Genomic DNA, 17,288 nt, shown 5'->3' with positions numbered 1-17,288 from the left:
GGCATGGTCCTAGCAACTCCCCGCCATGGCCTCAGTCCCCGCAGTTGTGCAAACATTTATCGAGCCCTCCTTTGGTGTTAGCTGAATATTTTCTAGCTGAATGATACCATCTTGCTTTTTTCTAATTGTTAGTACCCTAGAGAATAACACACAAATCAATCTTGTACAAATTTAATATTACTGTAAACTTAATCATGAAGGTAAACATACAAGCAAAATCCTAAGGTGACTTCATTTTTTTAAGGGAAAAAATATATCTTCCCTTATTTGTTCTATTTGATTGTCAGCTATTGCATTTTTAGGGGTATCTGTAGTTGGGATTATCTGTAGTTGGGGTTATCTTATTAATTAAACACCGATCCAGACATCCCATTGGCAAATTCAAAGAAAATCAGTCATCAGAATTGCCTGGGAAATGAATAAAACAGATCTTCCTTGTAAATATCATGAAGAACTATTCATTAAAATTTATAGTTGGAAGTTTTAGCCATCCAAGGAAATGGCAGTTCAGAGAGGTTGAGTGATTTCTCCAAGATTACACAGCCGCAAATGCAAGAAGCAGAATTAGAATGTTAGATATATATTAACCAGGCTCTTCATTTGTTTTTCTTCCTTTTCTCATTCTTTTGTCCTCCATCCCACTATGTCCCTCTCTTTTGCTCCTTTCTCTGTCCACTTGCTGCCCACTCGCAGACGGCAAGATGACCCGGAGGGGGCTGAGAACCCACTCAGTGTGGACGAGTCCCTGTTCAGCTACGGCCTTCGGGAAAGCATCGCCTCCTACCTGTCCCTGACCGGGGATGACAGCACCTCCTTCGATCGAAAGAAGAAAAGCGTCTCTTTGATGTACAGTGGAAGCAAAAGAAAGAGCTCTTTCTTCTCGTCGACGCCGTACTTTGAAGACTAGCCCGAGAACAGACCCCATGGTGTTTGCCCAAAATAACAGAGGTCCAAACTGTCACCTGGGATCTTGCAGAGAGGCACGGTTTCCTGGTCCCTGGGGAACCCCACATCTTCCAGAAGCCAAGAGAAGCCACATGGAGAATTGAACTCTCATCTTCTCTATCTGCGTCATGACAAAGGGAACCCCTCCCTGGCATCTGATCAGACACATTGCAAAATGTGGACTCCTGGCATCTTCAGGCGAGGGCTCAGGAGAGCCCTGCGTGTGTGCATGTGCACGCCGCATCTGTGGGAAAGACAAAGACGCTCTCTCACAGGAACGGGCCCAACCAAGGACCGCTCTCCAACACGCCGCCCAGGTGGGCTCACTCTGAGGTCACTGAAGAAAACTTCTGAATGAGAAAAGCCTGAGAAGAAGATGAGCCAGAAACTGTGGCCTGGCAGAAAGTCTGGGTTTGCAAATTGATCTCCTGCATTGAACTTGTGTAACCGATCTGCAAAGAGACCTCTGAGATACATCTCCTCTCTTTTTAAGGGAGTTCAGTGACACTAAATGCTAACCTTCCTTACGAGCCCTGAATGGGGAGATCCTGGGCTACTCGTTCCAAAGGTACGTGTGCAGAAGTCAGATGGCCTCCCTACTTCTGCTGAGACCACGAGTGATGGGAGAGGGGGTGGCTGCTGATGGGGGAAGCATGAGGGCAGGCCTGGCTCCGCGCAAGATTTCATGAGGTCTCCAACCACGGCTTCACAGCACAGAAAGAGCTGCTCTGGGATGCTGAGATTCTTGTCTATATTAATGCGTCAATTACTCATTCATGATGGTGACTGCCAGAAGCGGCACTGTGTTAAGTTCTGTGTAAGGTGTCAGGTCAAAAATATGTGTATATATATGTGTGTGTGTGTGTGTGTGTGTGTGTGTGTGTGTGTGTGTGTGTGTGTGTGTGTGTGTGTATAGAGAGAGAGAGAGAGAGAGGCCCCAGCAGTGTAGACAGGGAGAAAAGTGTATAAACAAATATTGTGAAAGGGGGCTGTAAAGGAGAAATCAGCTCACAGCTTTGGGTGGGAGTGGGGTCAGGTAAGGGTGACCCAGGAGCTCATGTTTCAGCTGGATCTTTAAACAGTGGAAGGGTTGGTTGGACTGGATAAGTGAGAATGGTTGGATTTTTTGAAAAAAGGAAACTGATAAGTTCTAAAGGAATAATGCATCCAATTTCTTATTCTAAAAAGAGTCCGGCAGCCACATGAATAAAAATGCTCAGCTCCAGAAAAGATGGGAATTGGAGTGGCTTAATTCTGTCAAACATAATTTTAAGAGATGAGAGAGAAAACATAGCAAAGTTCTAGAGCAGGAGAAGCCTTTATCTCCAGATCCTGTTAGGAAGGGGGCTGCAGATGTCGCCATGACCCATTTTCCCAGTTGCAAAGGGATTCGGGGGAGGAGGGGCGCTGCCAACAGGAAAGGTTTGTCTGTCCAGTATATATGCATTCTGTCCATCTGAGATCACTGTGCTGGTGGAGTGTGCACATGCGCTTACATGATTTTCTGTATCATCAGATTGCAGTGTGTTTATCCAAGAAGACACTTGTGGTTTCCTCAACATTCCCCAAAGGCTGTTTCTATAGAGCCAGCCAATGTATGGGAAAGGAATGTAACTCTGGGAACACCGACTTCCGCCATAAGGCAGGGTGACCTGGTGAACTCCTGTATGTACAGCGTCTTCTGTATGGTTTTCTGTTGTGACTGACGTGGTTGGAACATTTGGGGAGTAGGCGGAGGGATTTCTAAGTGGGAAGCATTACACTTTGCTAAATCATGTATGTATTCCTGATTAAAATAAACCTAATGAATATTTAATTCTTGGAAAGAGGGGAGAGCTTTCTGGGTGAGGCCGGTGGGTGGTTCGTTCAGAAGCTCTGTGGGTTTCGAATTTTCAAATAAACTTGCAGCTGCAGAGAGAGGAGACCAGGGAACACAAGACGAACCTGCACTGGTTAGTATCTTGGTTTCTCCTTGAGGTGCAGCCTTAAGAAACCAGGGTTTTATGACTTTTGAGGGTGCCTCATCCAACTTGAAGGTGGATGTCCAGGGATCGATGGAGAGAACAATTTCTTAGCAATTGTTATGAAAACCTTGTCTCACCTAGACACCCCTGCAAATTACTTTTGATACCTCTGCTATTTGTTCTTCCAAGAATTTCTTTCTACAAATATGTTTTTGGACACCTATTAAATACCAGACACTGTCCTGGGTGTTGGGGCCATTGCAGTGAAAACCAGGGGAGGTCCCTGCCGGGCGGAGCGGGTAGATGTGCCCTTCCTTCCCCACATCAGCAGGGGTGGCTCTCCTCGCCTTCGTCCCCTCCCCGCAGTCTGCAATTCCTGGCGGCCTGGGCTCAGCCCTGCAGATGACAGCAAGGCCCTGGTATGACAGAGAAACACCTAGAAGGAAGCCGGCCCCCGAGAGATCACGAGATACCTGTACTCCACACTTGGGGAAACATTATGGGAAAGAGGAAAAAAAAGAAACGCATTTGTTATTTAAGCTACTTTTGTGACGGGTCTCCTTGTTAGAGCAGGTGAGTATTTGCTCCAAAGCACACAGAAATAAACCTGCCATGATTTGCAGATAATGAGATAACTTCATAGAAAAATCCAATGGAACCAACAGATAAAATATTAGAGGCGGTAAGAAAGCTCGCCAAATGCGGAACCAACTTTTTCCCCTACATCCGTATTTACCAACTGGAAAGTAAAATAGAAAACACGAAACCATTTACATACTGTCTCGCCTCAAAATAACTTTGCAAAACTTTTATGGAGAAAAGTTCAAAACTCTATGAGAAGACGTAAGGAGACAAAAATACTATATTGCTGGTTATGGGGTTAAACTGATCCATGGATATAAGAACTAACATCCTAAAAACATAGATATTTTTCTGAAATGATTTGAAAAATTACATGAAACTACAATCCAATTCCCATCAGGAATATTTTTAAAAATCCGTGAATTATTCTACAATATATATGGAAGCATCAAAGCCTGTGAATAGCTAGGCCAGTTTTGATTAAGGGAAGCAATGGGGCAAGTGCTCCCACTGGGAGGTCTGTATGAAAACGCGAAAAATCGGTGCTCTGGGCCCAAACCAGCATCCCGCGCTCTCCACCACTGCTGGTTTAATGGACTCAGCATGGTCTCAGGTGCCCTCTTTGAACCAGGAGCTGAGCTAAGTGTTAAGGCCGTACTAAGAGCTACTAAGAGCATAAATCACGTACCCAATCAAGCACCGAGTCACAGTAGAAATGGAATAAGATGCGTTAGAAAAAATAACAAGCATGGACCACAAGCCGGAATTCCTAAAAATTGCCAAGTAGAAGTCTCTTCACCACCGTGAGATGCTTTCTGTTTTAGAGCTGGAGAAAGGCTTAGAGGCCCCATTCTGCTGAGCCCTGAAGGGTGGAGTGGTTTTCCAGGTGGAAAACAGGACGTGCTGACCACAGAAGAGCCTGGAAAGATCTAGAGGAAGGCATAGCATTTTCTAGGAATGGTGGCAGAGCTGGTGAGCCTGGATTGTAGGGCTCATGTGGGAAAGGAGGCCGGAAAATTTAGCTCGAGGCCAGTATCTGAGGCCTGGAGTTCACTCGGAGGAATGCAGAATTGCGGCAATGTCAAAGGAAAGCAATGGAAAGTTCTTCTGGGTCCTGAGAATCACAGCACAGAGGACATGACCTCCTCTGCCTTCTCTTAAAACTGGCCAAGGGGTCAGCGCCACAGAATTCAGGCTTGCAATATGGCTCCCCTCTTCCTTTTTCAACCTGGCCCCCAGGGCAGGTGAAACACTCAGGACCTGCTTTTGCTTGGAGTTGCCTTCGCTTGGCCTGCGACATGGGGGAGCTCGGGTTCCTTGAGTTCCCACGGTGTGCAGGGCAGTTTACAAACCCTATATCGCGACTGTGTGAGCCCGTGGGAGACAGAATTAATCACACCTATTTTATCCATGAAGAAGGCAGTGGTAAAGTGTCTCACCCAAGGCCAGCATCTTAATGCAGGCTTGTCTGATCCTAGGCCTGCACTCTTCCTCTGACACATTGAGACCCCGAATGAGTCACAGGCTCTTGGAGAAGGAGCCTCACAGTGTAAAAGAACACAGGATTTGGCTTCAGTTTCCAACCCCTAATGCAGCTCCTTCTTTACTGTGTGTTCTTTAGCGGGTCACTAAACATCTCTGAGCCTTGGCTTTCTTTTGTCTAGATTAGAAATGAAATAAATGTCCCTGGCAAATTAATGTGAGGAATCTATGAGGTAATAATATATTGGAAGTGATTTATGGTCCCAAACATGCTAAACAAATAAATATAAGTTATTAATTATCACAGGAGTCTGTTTCATCCAAATTTCAACAGTTCTGGTCCCCAGATTTGTAGAAAGACTGAAGATTTTATCCAAGAATATAGCACCAACTCACATTCATTCCCCCAAACATCTGTTGGTAGAGAGCACATTGAAGAACTGCTAATATCTTGAAGTATTTTAATTCTCTCATTCCCAAATAATTTCACATGCATCCCCAAAACTGCAGGGAGCAGTTGTAAAAGCTGCCTCTAAATGACTAAAACAGATGGAGGGATTATTTTTAAATACACTACCATTTGTTAAAACAGATTAGTTTTTGAAATTCCCTAAACATCTAAACGCTCCAGAACTTTCAAAAGGAAAATTCTGCCTTCTGGGCCCACTGGAAGGAATTTTTGGTGTCCTCTGGGTCCCACTGAGTGTCTGGCTTCTGAGCAGGCCCTGGGGGGATCAACTCAAAGTCAGGAAGGTCTGCTTTCAATACCAGGAACTGAAAGATGTTTGTGCTCAGGCGTCCTGCCACTCAGATGCACCAAGCATGAAGGGACAGATTGAAGAAAACCTGAAGCAAAGGACGAGAAACACAAGAAAGGGGTGGGAAGGCGAGAAGTGGACTAGCCTGTGGGTCCCTTGACACCCCCACTCCCAGGCTCATGAGCTCCTTTACCGCCAGGATGTTAATCACGGAGCATCGACCCTAAGACAGCAGTGCTGGGTGCCCCGGGCTCTGTGGAGAGCCAGGCATCCCCGGCTGTCCTGGAGGTGACAGTCTTGTAAGAGAGACACACACGGCAGTAGGAGTAATTATGTACCGGTGGGGAAGCAGGAGAGATGCCGTACGAGATTACAGATGGCATCAGCCATAGGAAGAGGGTCTGGTTCGAGGCTGGAAAGTCTGGAAGGAGCCCCTGAGAGACGAGTAGGGCGGGCAAAGAGGAAGACGGGAGAAAAGGAATCCACGCACGGGGAACTACCAGTAAGAGGCAGGATAGTGCAGGGACCCTTCAAGGAGTACTAGCAGGCTCCCGTGGCTGAAGGGGAGAGATGAAGTGGCAGGAGGCCCAGCTCCCTGTCAGGGACAGAGACGATGCTGATCCCGCCTCAGCTGTGCCCAAACAGTGACCCTTCTCCACCCTCCGTATGATCACAGCGTTGGATCCTGGGAAGGCTGGAGAGAGCTGGATGTGGTTTGATGGCCTCAGAATCGCCAGCAGGTCCATGGCACTGGCCTCAGTGGTTCTCCTTCGTACCTTCCTTTGTGTCACTTAGTAGTCTCCTCATTGCTTTCTCCTCCTCCAGCACTGCCCCTCTTACACGCATCCTCCGCCAAGCCCTAAGAGAAGTCTTCCTGAAGGCGAGTCTAAGCAAGTTTCCCACCTGCCTAAAACCCTTTGATGGCACGAGAGTGTTCATAGCAGCACTATTTCCAGTAGCCAAAAGGGGGAAGCAACCCAAACATCAATCAATAGATGAATGGATACACAGAACGTGGTGTACACATACAATGGAATATCATTCAGCCCTAAAAAGGAATGAAATTCCGACGCATGCTACAACGTGGATGAAGCTTGAGGACACCATGCTAAGTGAAATAAGCCAGTTACAAAAGGACAGATCTTACAGGATTCCACTAACACGAGGTAAATTCATATTAGAGTGGGCAAATTCACAGACACAGAAAGGAGAATGGCGGTTGCCAGGGGCTGGGAGGAAAGGAGAATGGGGAGTTAGTGTTTAATAGGTACGGAGTCTCTGTTTAGGATGATGAAAAAGTGCTGGTGACAATTCATGCTGACAGTTGCACAACACTGTAACGTACTCAATGCCAGTGAATTGTACACTTAGTACTGGTTAAAACGGGAAACCGAACCAGCAAACACACAAAGGAGGGTGAAGGCGCCCATGCACTCAGGATGACCCGAGGCACTTAGCGCAGCCTGGCTGCTCTCTGCCTCCACACCAGTGTCCACGCAGACCCGCTCCTCCAGCTGCACTGCACGACGGGCAGATCCCAGCGAAGAGCCCAACTTTCCCTTGGCGCCAGGACTCCGGTTACGTGCCTACACAGCCTTCAACATCAGCTGGCGCAGTCCCTCTCCCAGGAGGCATTCTGGGACATTCCCTCTCTCCCCTGAGTTTGGTTGGGAGCTTCTCTCTGAGCTGCTCTATGATGCTCTTTTAAATATCTGCTTTAAGTGTTTGTCACCTCTTTCTCCAGTAAACTACAAGCTCCGGAGAACTAGGACATGTATTATTTAGCATGGCATTTCCAAAAATGAGCATAGTACCTGGCACCAGTTGGACATTCAATAAAATTAGAAGCTAATCAGTGACACAATAGCCATCAGAGCATATGCTGTGGTCAATAGGTTGTTTCCTCCATCATAATTATTCCATCACTATCAACATTATCATGTCATCATCATCATCATCATCACCATCATCACCATCATCACCATCACCGCCATCACCACCATCATCATCATCGGCACCATCATCATCATCACCATCATCATCATCACCATCACCACCATCATCATCATCATCATCACCATCATCATCATCACCATCATCACCATCATCATCACCACCATCATCATCATCATCACCATCATCATCATCACCACCACCATCATCATCATCATCACCATCATCATCATCACCATCATCATCATCACCACCATCATCATCATCATCACCATCATCATCATCACCACCATCATCACCATCATCATCACCACCATCATCACCATCACCATCATCACCATCACCATCACCATCATCATCATCATCACTCAGCAGGTACTTCAGACCGTCCAGTGGAATCCTGAGTGTTATGTTCTATGCTTTGCCTTCATTCACCAGTCAGCAACAAAGGTGGCCAAACCTTTGTTGCTCTGTGACAGATCCAGCTGCCCGCCACTCCTTTAATTGCTATTAAACCCTAATGAGGCACTCCCAGGAAATAGAAACTCTTCCCCGTCTAGAATTATTAACATTTTAGATATGAGTGGACAGCAGTCAGGAGAGCCCTGCAGCATCCTGGCTCACGTGAACACGGAAAGATGGCCATGGGCAGGACACCCACTCAGAACAAAGGATAAAGCAAGTCCAAGCAATTGAAGCCAACGGGGGCAAGGAGGGACCACCTTCAGCAAGACTGAAGGCAGAGCAGGCGACTCACCATCAGCACGGCTCTCCGGAAGAGTCTGGAGTCTGCAGCCCTGGTGGTTAGAAGGTGGATGCTGGCCACGTCGGCTCCGCCACGGTCTGCTGCCAGTGTCACGCGCCGAGGGTCCCCACCAAACGCTCCGATGTGGGTCTGCACCCAGGTCAGAGCCGCCGCCTGGTCCAGCAGCCCCCAGTTGCCGCTCAACTCGCCGGACCCTTCAGAAAGAGGAAAGCCTTCAGCACTCCGCGATTCTGCAACCTGGGATGTAACCATCCTCGTGCTGTGTAAGCCAAGCACGAGGTGCCGGTGGGGGGCCTGGGCTCCCGCCCACATAGGTCTGGACTGTGGTCTCCCAATATAGTGGGGCAGTGGGAAGCGCCTGGGCTCCGGAACGAGGCCCATCCGGCCCGGATTCTCGCTTCAGCCTTTGCCAGCTAGGAGACCGCAGACATGTCCCTCCACCTCTGTGGGCCACGGCCGCCCCATCGTAGAGGGCGGCTTCTCAGATGAGAGGCAGTGCATGTTCAGACCCAAGGCTTAGCGCATCCGACGAGAAGGAGCTGAACTTCTGGCCCCCCATCTCCCCCCACTGCCCGTGACTCTCTGTGTCTCCTCCCCACCGATGATGGCCAGGCCCGGCTGAGTCTCTCTGTCCCACCTCTTCCCGCTACCTTCCATGACCTTCGCAGCAGCGGCAGAACTGCGATTCAAGTTTCTTACATTGTTTGTTTGTTGTTGATTGTCATTTGATCCTGTTGCTTGTTTCCAAAGCACACACCTTTTGACTACAGTCATGTATATGACCACATATGCAGCACTCAGTTGAGTCCATCTCTCTTTTTTTCATAGAATTCAGTAAATATGTATCAAAAGCTCAGCATGTTTTTTTAAATCGAATGATTCAGACACAAAAAAACATATAGCCAAAAGACGCTCTCCTCCTCGGCATCTGGGACACTCCCTGCCAGGCCCCTCTGGCCACCCTCTGAATTCAACAGCTTCTTCTTATCAGTCTACACCACTTACTACCCTGAAACACCAGGCCTGTGCTGGTTTGAGCCGAGGCTCATGCCCTTCGTCTCTGGCTTCTTTCCAGGAAACCCCAGCAGAAGCCGTGGCTCCAACCCCCGCCTACGTGCCGGTGACTCTCGGGACTGTGTCCGCAGCCCAGGGCACTCTCCCAGGCCTGGGCCCCTCGAGTTCCCCCAGGAGGCCGTCTCACGGGCACCTCAAGTCCATTCAGCCCCAAAGGGAACTGATTCTGAGTCTCCTGAGGGCTCCCACCGGCGGCCTCGGCAGAGTTTCTTACCTTCTCCTTCAAGCGCAGCACCGCCCACCCTGCTCCTGCACGACCTCGCGGGGGTCTCCCCTGACTCCTCCTTCGGCCGCGTCCCCCTCCTCCCCAGCTGCTGCGGGCTCTCCCGCCACTGACCACCACCCCCTTCCCTCCACGCTTCTCCTTGGCCTCCTGTATCCACACATTCCTCCCGACAGTGAATTCTCCATGGCGCATCCAGAGTGGTCTTCTAAACCTAGAATCTTGATTATCTCTCTCTCTGACACACACACACACCCTGCCCCATCTTATGTAAAATCTCCCCTCTCATCCCATGGTCCTTAGGACACCATTTCAGTTCTTCTAGCACATTCAAAGCCCCCCGGGACCGGGTCATCCATCTCTCAGGCCACATCTCCCTTTGTCTCCCCCCTGTCCTGTGCTGTAACGACCCAGGCTTCCCATCAGATGCTCAAACACACCAGCCCCGCCCTCCCCCACGCCTGTGCTTGTACATGTGATTTCCTCCACCCAGAGCTGCCCCCTCTCCCCTTGACCTTCTCTAACTCCCTCCTCTGGCCCAGTCATCTTCCAAGTCTTAGCTACACCATCAACTCACAGGCAGCCCTCAGGGGAAGTGAGGGGCCCCTTTCAAAGTATTTGTCACCACTGGCTTCCCTGCTAGACTCTACCCTCCATGAAAACCAGAAGCACAGAGTAGGTCCTTATGAAATGTTAGGTAAATGAAATGACTACAGTTATTATGAACACGATTCAACATCAAGTGAAAAACTATCAGAAAGAACCCACATTCCCAAATAGAAAAATAGAAAGACCTTGCATCCAATTCCCCAAGCTGGTGTTCACAAAGCTGACGAGAACACCAGCTCAGTGGACATAATGGTACGAATTACTCTTCCAGCTGGGGAGACACTCAGAATTTCTTCAAATGCATTTCATGTTCTGGGTTTAGTGAAGCCATTGGCACCATCCTCTCTGCGGACTTTTCTGGATTACATGCACATTCCATTGGTTAGGATGAGTGCTTTTGTTTCCAAGGTCTGAGGGAGGGCAGGAAAGCCAGGCACCAGCTGTACAAGACCCAGTCTGGGAAGTGACGCCCACGGCCTGCATTTCTAGTGACAACAGGGAGGGACGCCACTGTCCCTGACTCTCACTCCCCATGTACCAGCTTCCCACTTACAATGCTGACATTCTGGGGTCTACAGACCCCTAGGATGTCAGAGATGAGGGTGCATTCAGGAGGCAAGTCTGAACTAGGCTTCACCTCATGCCAGGCGCTGTGCTGGGTAGTGCAGAGAGCAAGATAGGCAAGATCCTGGCCCTCGAAGCAGACACCCTCCGGGACGTACACACAAAGCAGCCAGCTAGCTGCTCTGACATGGTCTAGTTCAACCCTTTCCTTCCCTGGTGGAACCTGAGACTCGAGAGGGAAAGAGTTTGTTTAGGTGCAAGAAGCAAATTTGAGATCAAGTTGGAACTTAAATCCAATGCACACTCAGAGCTCTTTGTCCTAACATTCAATCCAACTCAACAAACATTTGTCAAAAAAATCTATGGTGTGCAAGGCACTGTGTTATTTTCATTAAAAAATTTAAGTACTCTATTTATGGAACTTTCTCTGCTCGGAAGCCTTCATAACTCCCTCATTCCTGCCGCATCAAGTCTAACTCCTTCCTGGCTTTTCAGCTCCCCTAAGATTGACTTCAGCCCATCTGAGCAGTCTGGGCCCCCTTCACTTTCTAACACCGGCCCTCGTCCAGCCATCGGGGTCTGCTCATTACCCGTGTTCACCGCCCTGCAGTCTGGCCTTGGTTGAGCCCCATTCTCTTTATCCCCCGGTACTCCGTCTCACCTGGCTCAGCCCCGCCACAAACACATAGCGCGCAGTGCTGCTGGGGGTGTGAAACTGGACAGGGCTGCTCTCTGCTGGCCAGGCGTGTACAGTCCAGGAGGGAGACGGGTGTGAGTAGAAGATGTCTGGACAGTGTGACGGCGCTCCTCTCCATCTGCCTCACGCCGCCCTAATCGGCACCCCCAGCTCCGCGCTCCCACCTCTCTGGTCAGAACACACCAGCAAACATTCGATAGTGCGCTCACTGTCTAACCGGCTCTTGCTAGCTCATGTGATTTCTTCATCTGTCCCTCTAAAGCTCCTTAGCTGGGCTCACAGTGGGCTCTCCCCCAGCTCTTGTTGATGGCCATCAATAAAAGGCATCATGGTGTGTGGGCTTAGCAGGCAGGTTATGGAGCCAGACCAGCCAGGCACAGGCCCCACTCCAACACCTACTAGCTGTGCCGGGCCCTGGACAAGTTACTTAATGTGACTTGACTTTCCCCATCTGTAAAATGGAATAATAATAGTACCAACCTCAATAGGGTGTTATGATGATTGAATTTGTTAATATTCATAAAAGGAACAGAACAGTGCAATGCCTGGCATAAAGCACTCTGGAATTTGTTTGGTTTTTCTTAAGTAAAATGAAACAGGTTTAGGTCCCAGCATTATCTCACGGGTGCCCTTCGCACGGTCTGCCTTGTCTTTAGTAGCAGAAATCACACCTGTGATGGGGGCAGGACTCTGTGCCTGTTTTTCTGGTTAGGATGGGGAGCAGACCCCCTCGGAGGGGAGGCTCCAAGTGCCCCAGGGATGACAAGGTGGTGGGTGTGTTACGTGTCTGGCCTTCGGTCTGTCTCCCTGGCCAAAACCCACTTCCTCTACTCCCACACCCTGCAGAGGGCCCGCGAGCCATGGCCGACCCACTCCTCTGACCCTGCACGCCACTGGCCCGGGTTGCCCTTGCGGCATTGCTTTACCAGAGAGAGAAGGATAATCACTGTGCCCACGCCCCTGGGGTCTGTCCCACCGGCAGGGCCCAGGCTGGGAGAGGGCCTCCCTGGCCCGTCACCAACCCCCTCACTTCCTTCCCAATTGCTCTTCATCAGGAATCGTGCTCCTTTTAAGTACTGTTGGGTTTCTCACAGAGAACACGAGTTTGTCTAGTCGGCCGCAGGCCTGGCATGAGCTGCTGTTTTCAGCTCTCTCCCATCCCTTTCTTAATGTGCCTCTGAGTCTGGAGCTCTTGGGGGATTATCTTCACTCTGGGCTACAACAGCAGATGCTGCACACATTTATCACATGAGATAATGTACATGAAGCAGCGACTTGGCCGAACTCAGTAAATGCCAGCGGCTGCAGTTGCTGGTGGCCAGATGCAGGGCCGGGACACGGCTGCAGCAGAGCCCTGGCTTGGAGAGGCCCTGCCAGGGAAAGGAAAGGGGCATTAGCCCTCGGGAGCCCCTGCAAGGTGCCAGCAAGGTTCCCAGTGTTTGCCTTCACATGCTTGATCTCCTGAGAGACGGGCAGCCTGGGGTGGGATGGGACACTGAGGGAGGGAGGGAGGGAGGGAGGGACCCGCCCAGAGCCCCTGAGCCCCATGGAGCGAGGAGCCGCTCCTGGACCTTGCTCTTCTCAGGTGCAAATCCTGTGCACTGCGCAGGACACCAGTCTGGGGCTGGCACTTGAAGTCGCCCAGCTCTTTCCAGACCTGTCCTGAACCGCAGTTTCCAACTATTTAAAACGGAAAGGAGGAGGGATGAATATGTGGAGCGCAGGGAAGTCTCAGGGCGGGCGGTGAAACTATTCTGTATGACTGGTGGACACGCGTCATGATATGTTTGTCAAAACCCACAGAATGTACAGCACAGAGAGTGAGCCGTGCTGTAGAGTATGGACTTTAGTCAATACCAACATACCGCTATGGGCTCACGGAGTGTAACAGATGTGTGGCACCCGTGCGGGATGTTAACAACAGGGGAAACTGAGGCAGGGGAGGACGCAGCGTATGGGAACTCTGTAATTAATGCTCAAATTATTCTGTAAGCTTAAAATCATCTAAATAATGAAATCTATTACATATATGTATTTTTTTTCTTTTCTTTTTTTTGGTCGTGCCACTCATCTTGTGGGATCTTAGTTCCCCAACTAGGGATTGAACCCGCGCCCTCGGCAGTGAAAGCACCGAGTCTTAACCACTGGACCGCCAAGGAATTCCCTACATTTTTTGTTTAATGGGAAAGGGATGATGTATTTGTGTTGGAAGTTTACTGGGGGCTTAGCTGCATCGCACACCTGCCCTTTTCTCCCTCTGCTGTGAGAGCTCACCTTCTCCACCTGGAACCTTGCCGTGGGACGCTCAATGTCTGGCGGGAGGTGGTTGCCTGCAGCCAGGAAGCCTGTGTGTGTGTCCTAGCGCTGCTGCCCCTCCGCCCACCTGCCCCTGGCTGCCACTCTCTGGGTCTCGGTTTCTTGATTGACTGATGGCTCCCCTAGGGGCTGAACTGCAAGGAGCTCCAGGTAAGAGATGCTAAAGCTCTGGAATGGGGGAAATAGCAGGAGGTCTCCAGAATAACGCAAAGAAAAGCTGCCTGAGGCTAAATGAATTAAAACACTGACCCTCTCTGTACACAGAAGAATGAGGAATCTGTAGGGCATTTCTAAACATCAAGGGACAGTAAGCTATTTTTTTAAATGATACCTATTTTTTAAATGATACCTATTCTCAACATTAACTTCTAAGTATTGTTCTTTCTTCTTTCTTCCTCTGTATCCCCTGTCTCCTACATTTATTTTTTTTTAATTAATTTTTATTGGAGTATAGTTGCTTTACAATATCACGTTAGTTACTGCTGTACAGCAAAGTGCATCAGTTATACGTATATATATATCCCCACTTTTTAAAAAATAGCTTACCCTTACATGAATCATATATCATAGTGCTTATATAACATATATGTCATATATGTTATATAAGCACTATATATAAAGCATGAGAAAAAAGCAAACACATTAACCTACCACCCAGCTTAAGAAATAGAACAAACAGCACAAATTCTTGAGAGGACTCTTACACAGACAACATGTGTAAACAGGAAGGCAAACACCATGGAATCTCCTGGAACCCCAGTTTTAAATGTGCAACTTTAAGGGGAAGCAATTCTCTCTGAGGAGGTTTCTTTTCTTTGGGGAGGAGAGGGAGTGGCACAGATAACTTTTCCAGACATGTCAACTTTAGATAGCTGGGTTTTTTTTCAGTTTTAAAAGAGATTATATTTGTGAAAACAACTAAGTTAACATTTTTCTCCTTTCCCTATTTCCTCGAACACTCAAATTACATGTTAAAGATATTTTAAGACTGTCCTGAATTAAAAGAGATTGTGAAAGTTGCAAACAAAACAAAAACAACAACAACAAAAATGAAAACATCGAGGGAGCAAGCTACCATTATTTCTTCTTAGTGTTTCATCCACGGGATTTAACACCCAGTGTGACATTAAATTTAACTCACGGCTGCGGGGCATAAAGTCCCTTAACCTCTCTGAGCCTCGCCGTTTCCTCTGTGACATGACCGCACAGGGCTGACCTCGCGGAGGTGCCTGGAGACTGAAATGACGTCACCCAGGAAAGATGTCTGGTAGAGATGGGCGCTGGGTGAGGGTAACTCTCCTTCTCTCTTGCTGACAGCTTTGCTTTAAGCACAAGGAACAGGCAGTGTTGCAAGTCAGGAGTAAGAAGGTGTGGGTGTTCTGGAAGAGTTCCAACCCCGGACTCTGCCTTGCCGGCAGCAGAAATGAGTTTCCCTTCCCCGAAGCCCACAGAATTCTCCATAAGATCACAGCCCATGAAATCATAATCCCCGCCCCCTCACGGAGGGATGGCATATGGAAATTCGCTCTCTTCTGTCTGGAAACGCTCTGAGCCAGAGTCAGCCGTGTCTGTGAAAAGCTCCACCTGAGCGGGTCCCACAGGCTGGGTTCTGAGTTTCACCATCTCTTTAGAGAAAGGAGCTCCTGATTTAACAGATCGTCAGTCGTGTGTTTGAAAAGAGGAAAGAAAACCCAGGCAGGGCGTTCAGTGCTCCAGCAGCTGCCGCTGCACCCCTGAAGGAAAGTCTGGAATCTGTTCATCATCCACAGTCCCCTCATTGGCACCTGGTCGCATGTTGCCTTAACTTGTTGCCTGTTTCATGTTTGTTGTGCAGACGAAGAATCTTCTTTATGACACTCAAGGCCTCCTGCCACGTGGTCCATCCAGCCCTCATTCCCCAGCACTGCCTGGCTTCTGCTCACGCAGGACGCCTGCCCCACTCGGCCACATTCTAGAGGAGTCCGTCATTCCCGCCAGGCTACCTCCCACCCACCCAGCCATACTCAGCAGGCAAGACATTCCAGGTCTTAAATGAGATCCCAGGAGAGCAGAGATGCTGCTAGGTGCCTGTCCTTGAGGACTCGTAAAGCCCATCACAGCCTCTAAAGCCCCTTCACATGTCGCATATCACTTGAGCCTCACAGTGACTTTGGAAGTTGGGTAAAATTATTCCCATTTTACAGAGGAGAAAACTGAGACTTGGAGAAAGGAAGTGTTTTATCCAAGGTCACACAGACAACCCTTGGCTCTTCAGATTCCCAGACCAGTGTGTCTGCCTTCTGCCATGTCTGCCTGTCAAACAACTGCCCTACCACTGGGGGTTCGGGGGCGGGGGGGTGGGGAGATGGAGGAAAAGACGTGGGTAGATGACACTGGGATTGGTCCAAGCCTCAATTCTGCCTGTGGGCTGGTGGGGAAGGTGGAGGGCATAACCAGAGTGATAAAGGCATCTGTGACTGGCTAGGGGACAGGCCGGATGTTCACAAGTGACGCTGGAATTCAAGGGGAATCAGAAATCACTGTCTATGCAGCCCTCACTCCAGTAAATGGCTCCCTGAGGGCCCAAGAGCTCTAATCCACGCCTTAGAGTCTCCAGGGCAGGTCGACCCTGGTGGTGAATCCTGGCTCTGCTCTTTCCTGACCATGTAAGCTTGAGCAAGGGTCTAGCCCTCTGGGGTCTCGGTACACACACGTGCACGCACAGATATATCACAAGATAAAACGTGTACTTGGAACAGCTTCAGACACATGATAAGTGTAATCAGTAGTAACTGTGACTCTCATCTATGGGCACCAGCATGGCTGGAGGGTCTCGTGAATGCACTGGTCATACCACTCCCTGCTCAGGGGGCTGGAGGAGGGCTGCGGGCCGGGAAGGGATGGGGCTTTGGGAAGAAAGGACTAAACGCACACAAAGAACACACCCGGCTCAGGAGGTCAGCGGTCCCCACCAACGCCAGCAACTCACCGGAACTCAGGAAGCCAAAGACGCCCACTCGGTAGCTGGCAGTGACCACGATGAGGTTGCCAACAGCAGCCAAGAAGGAGCCGTCCACGGCCGGCTGGCCCCCGCGGGCCCTGCCCTCTGCGGCGTTGTGGAAGAACACCAGCACAGACATGCTGGGGGCCTGTAGGGATTGGAGAAATGTGGGAGCTCCAGGCGGCCACTCTCACCCCCCAGAGCTTGGTGACGGCGCCTTCCCCAGGCAGGTGCCCGACTGTGAGGTGACGCACGACTCTTCCTTCACCTCTGCCCTGTAGGCATATTTAGTCTCAGTTAGGGGCTGAACTGTGTGCCCCCCAAATTCACATCTTGAAGCCCTAACCCTGGCTGCCTCAGAATGTGACTGTGTTT

At 49.6% G+C, this 17,288-nt stretch overlaps 2 protein-coding genes across 7 annotated transcripts in view; one reads left to right on the top strand and one right to left on the bottom strand.

Annotated features, from left to right (window-relative positions):
- SLA (Src like adaptor) overlaps nucleotides 1-5,709 on the top strand; it is a 92,787-nt gene extending 87,078 nt beyond the window's left edge. For 4 of the 6 annotated variants that reach the window (XM_082433871.1, XM_082433869.1, XM_082433870.1 and 1 more), the window contains one exon: nucleotides 694-5,709. In XM_082433871.1, the coding sequence (XP_082289997.1) occupies nucleotides 694-907 (214 nt within the window). In that variant the 3' untranslated portion in view covers nucleotides 908-5,709. The remainder of the gene's footprint in view (nucleotides 1-693) is intronic. The other 2 variants (XR_014255696.1, XR_014255697.1) reach the window with 2 other exon arrangements.
- Nucleotides 1-17,288, bottom strand: part of TG (thyroglobulin) — a 244,557-nt gene that overhangs the window by 89,582 nt on the left and 137,687 nt on the right. The window contains exons 40-41 of the mRNA XM_082433766.1: nucleotides 16,902-17,061; nucleotides 8,442-8,644 (exon numbers count right to left, since the gene is read on the bottom strand). Coding sequence (XP_082289892.1) covers nucleotides 8,442-8,644; nucleotides 16,902-17,061 — 363 coding nt within the window. The remainder of the gene's footprint in view (nucleotides 1-8,441; nucleotides 8,645-16,901; nucleotides 17,062-17,288) is intronic.

This window comes from Balaenoptera physalus (assembly GCF_965194825.1).
Source record: "Balaenoptera physalus genome assembly, chromosome: 17".
In the NCBI taxonomy this organism is placed as follows: Eukaryota; Metazoa; Chordata; class Mammalia; order Artiodactyla; family Balaenopteridae; genus Balaenoptera; species Balaenoptera physalus.
This window is presented reverse-complemented; position numbering and strand designations above follow the sequence as displayed.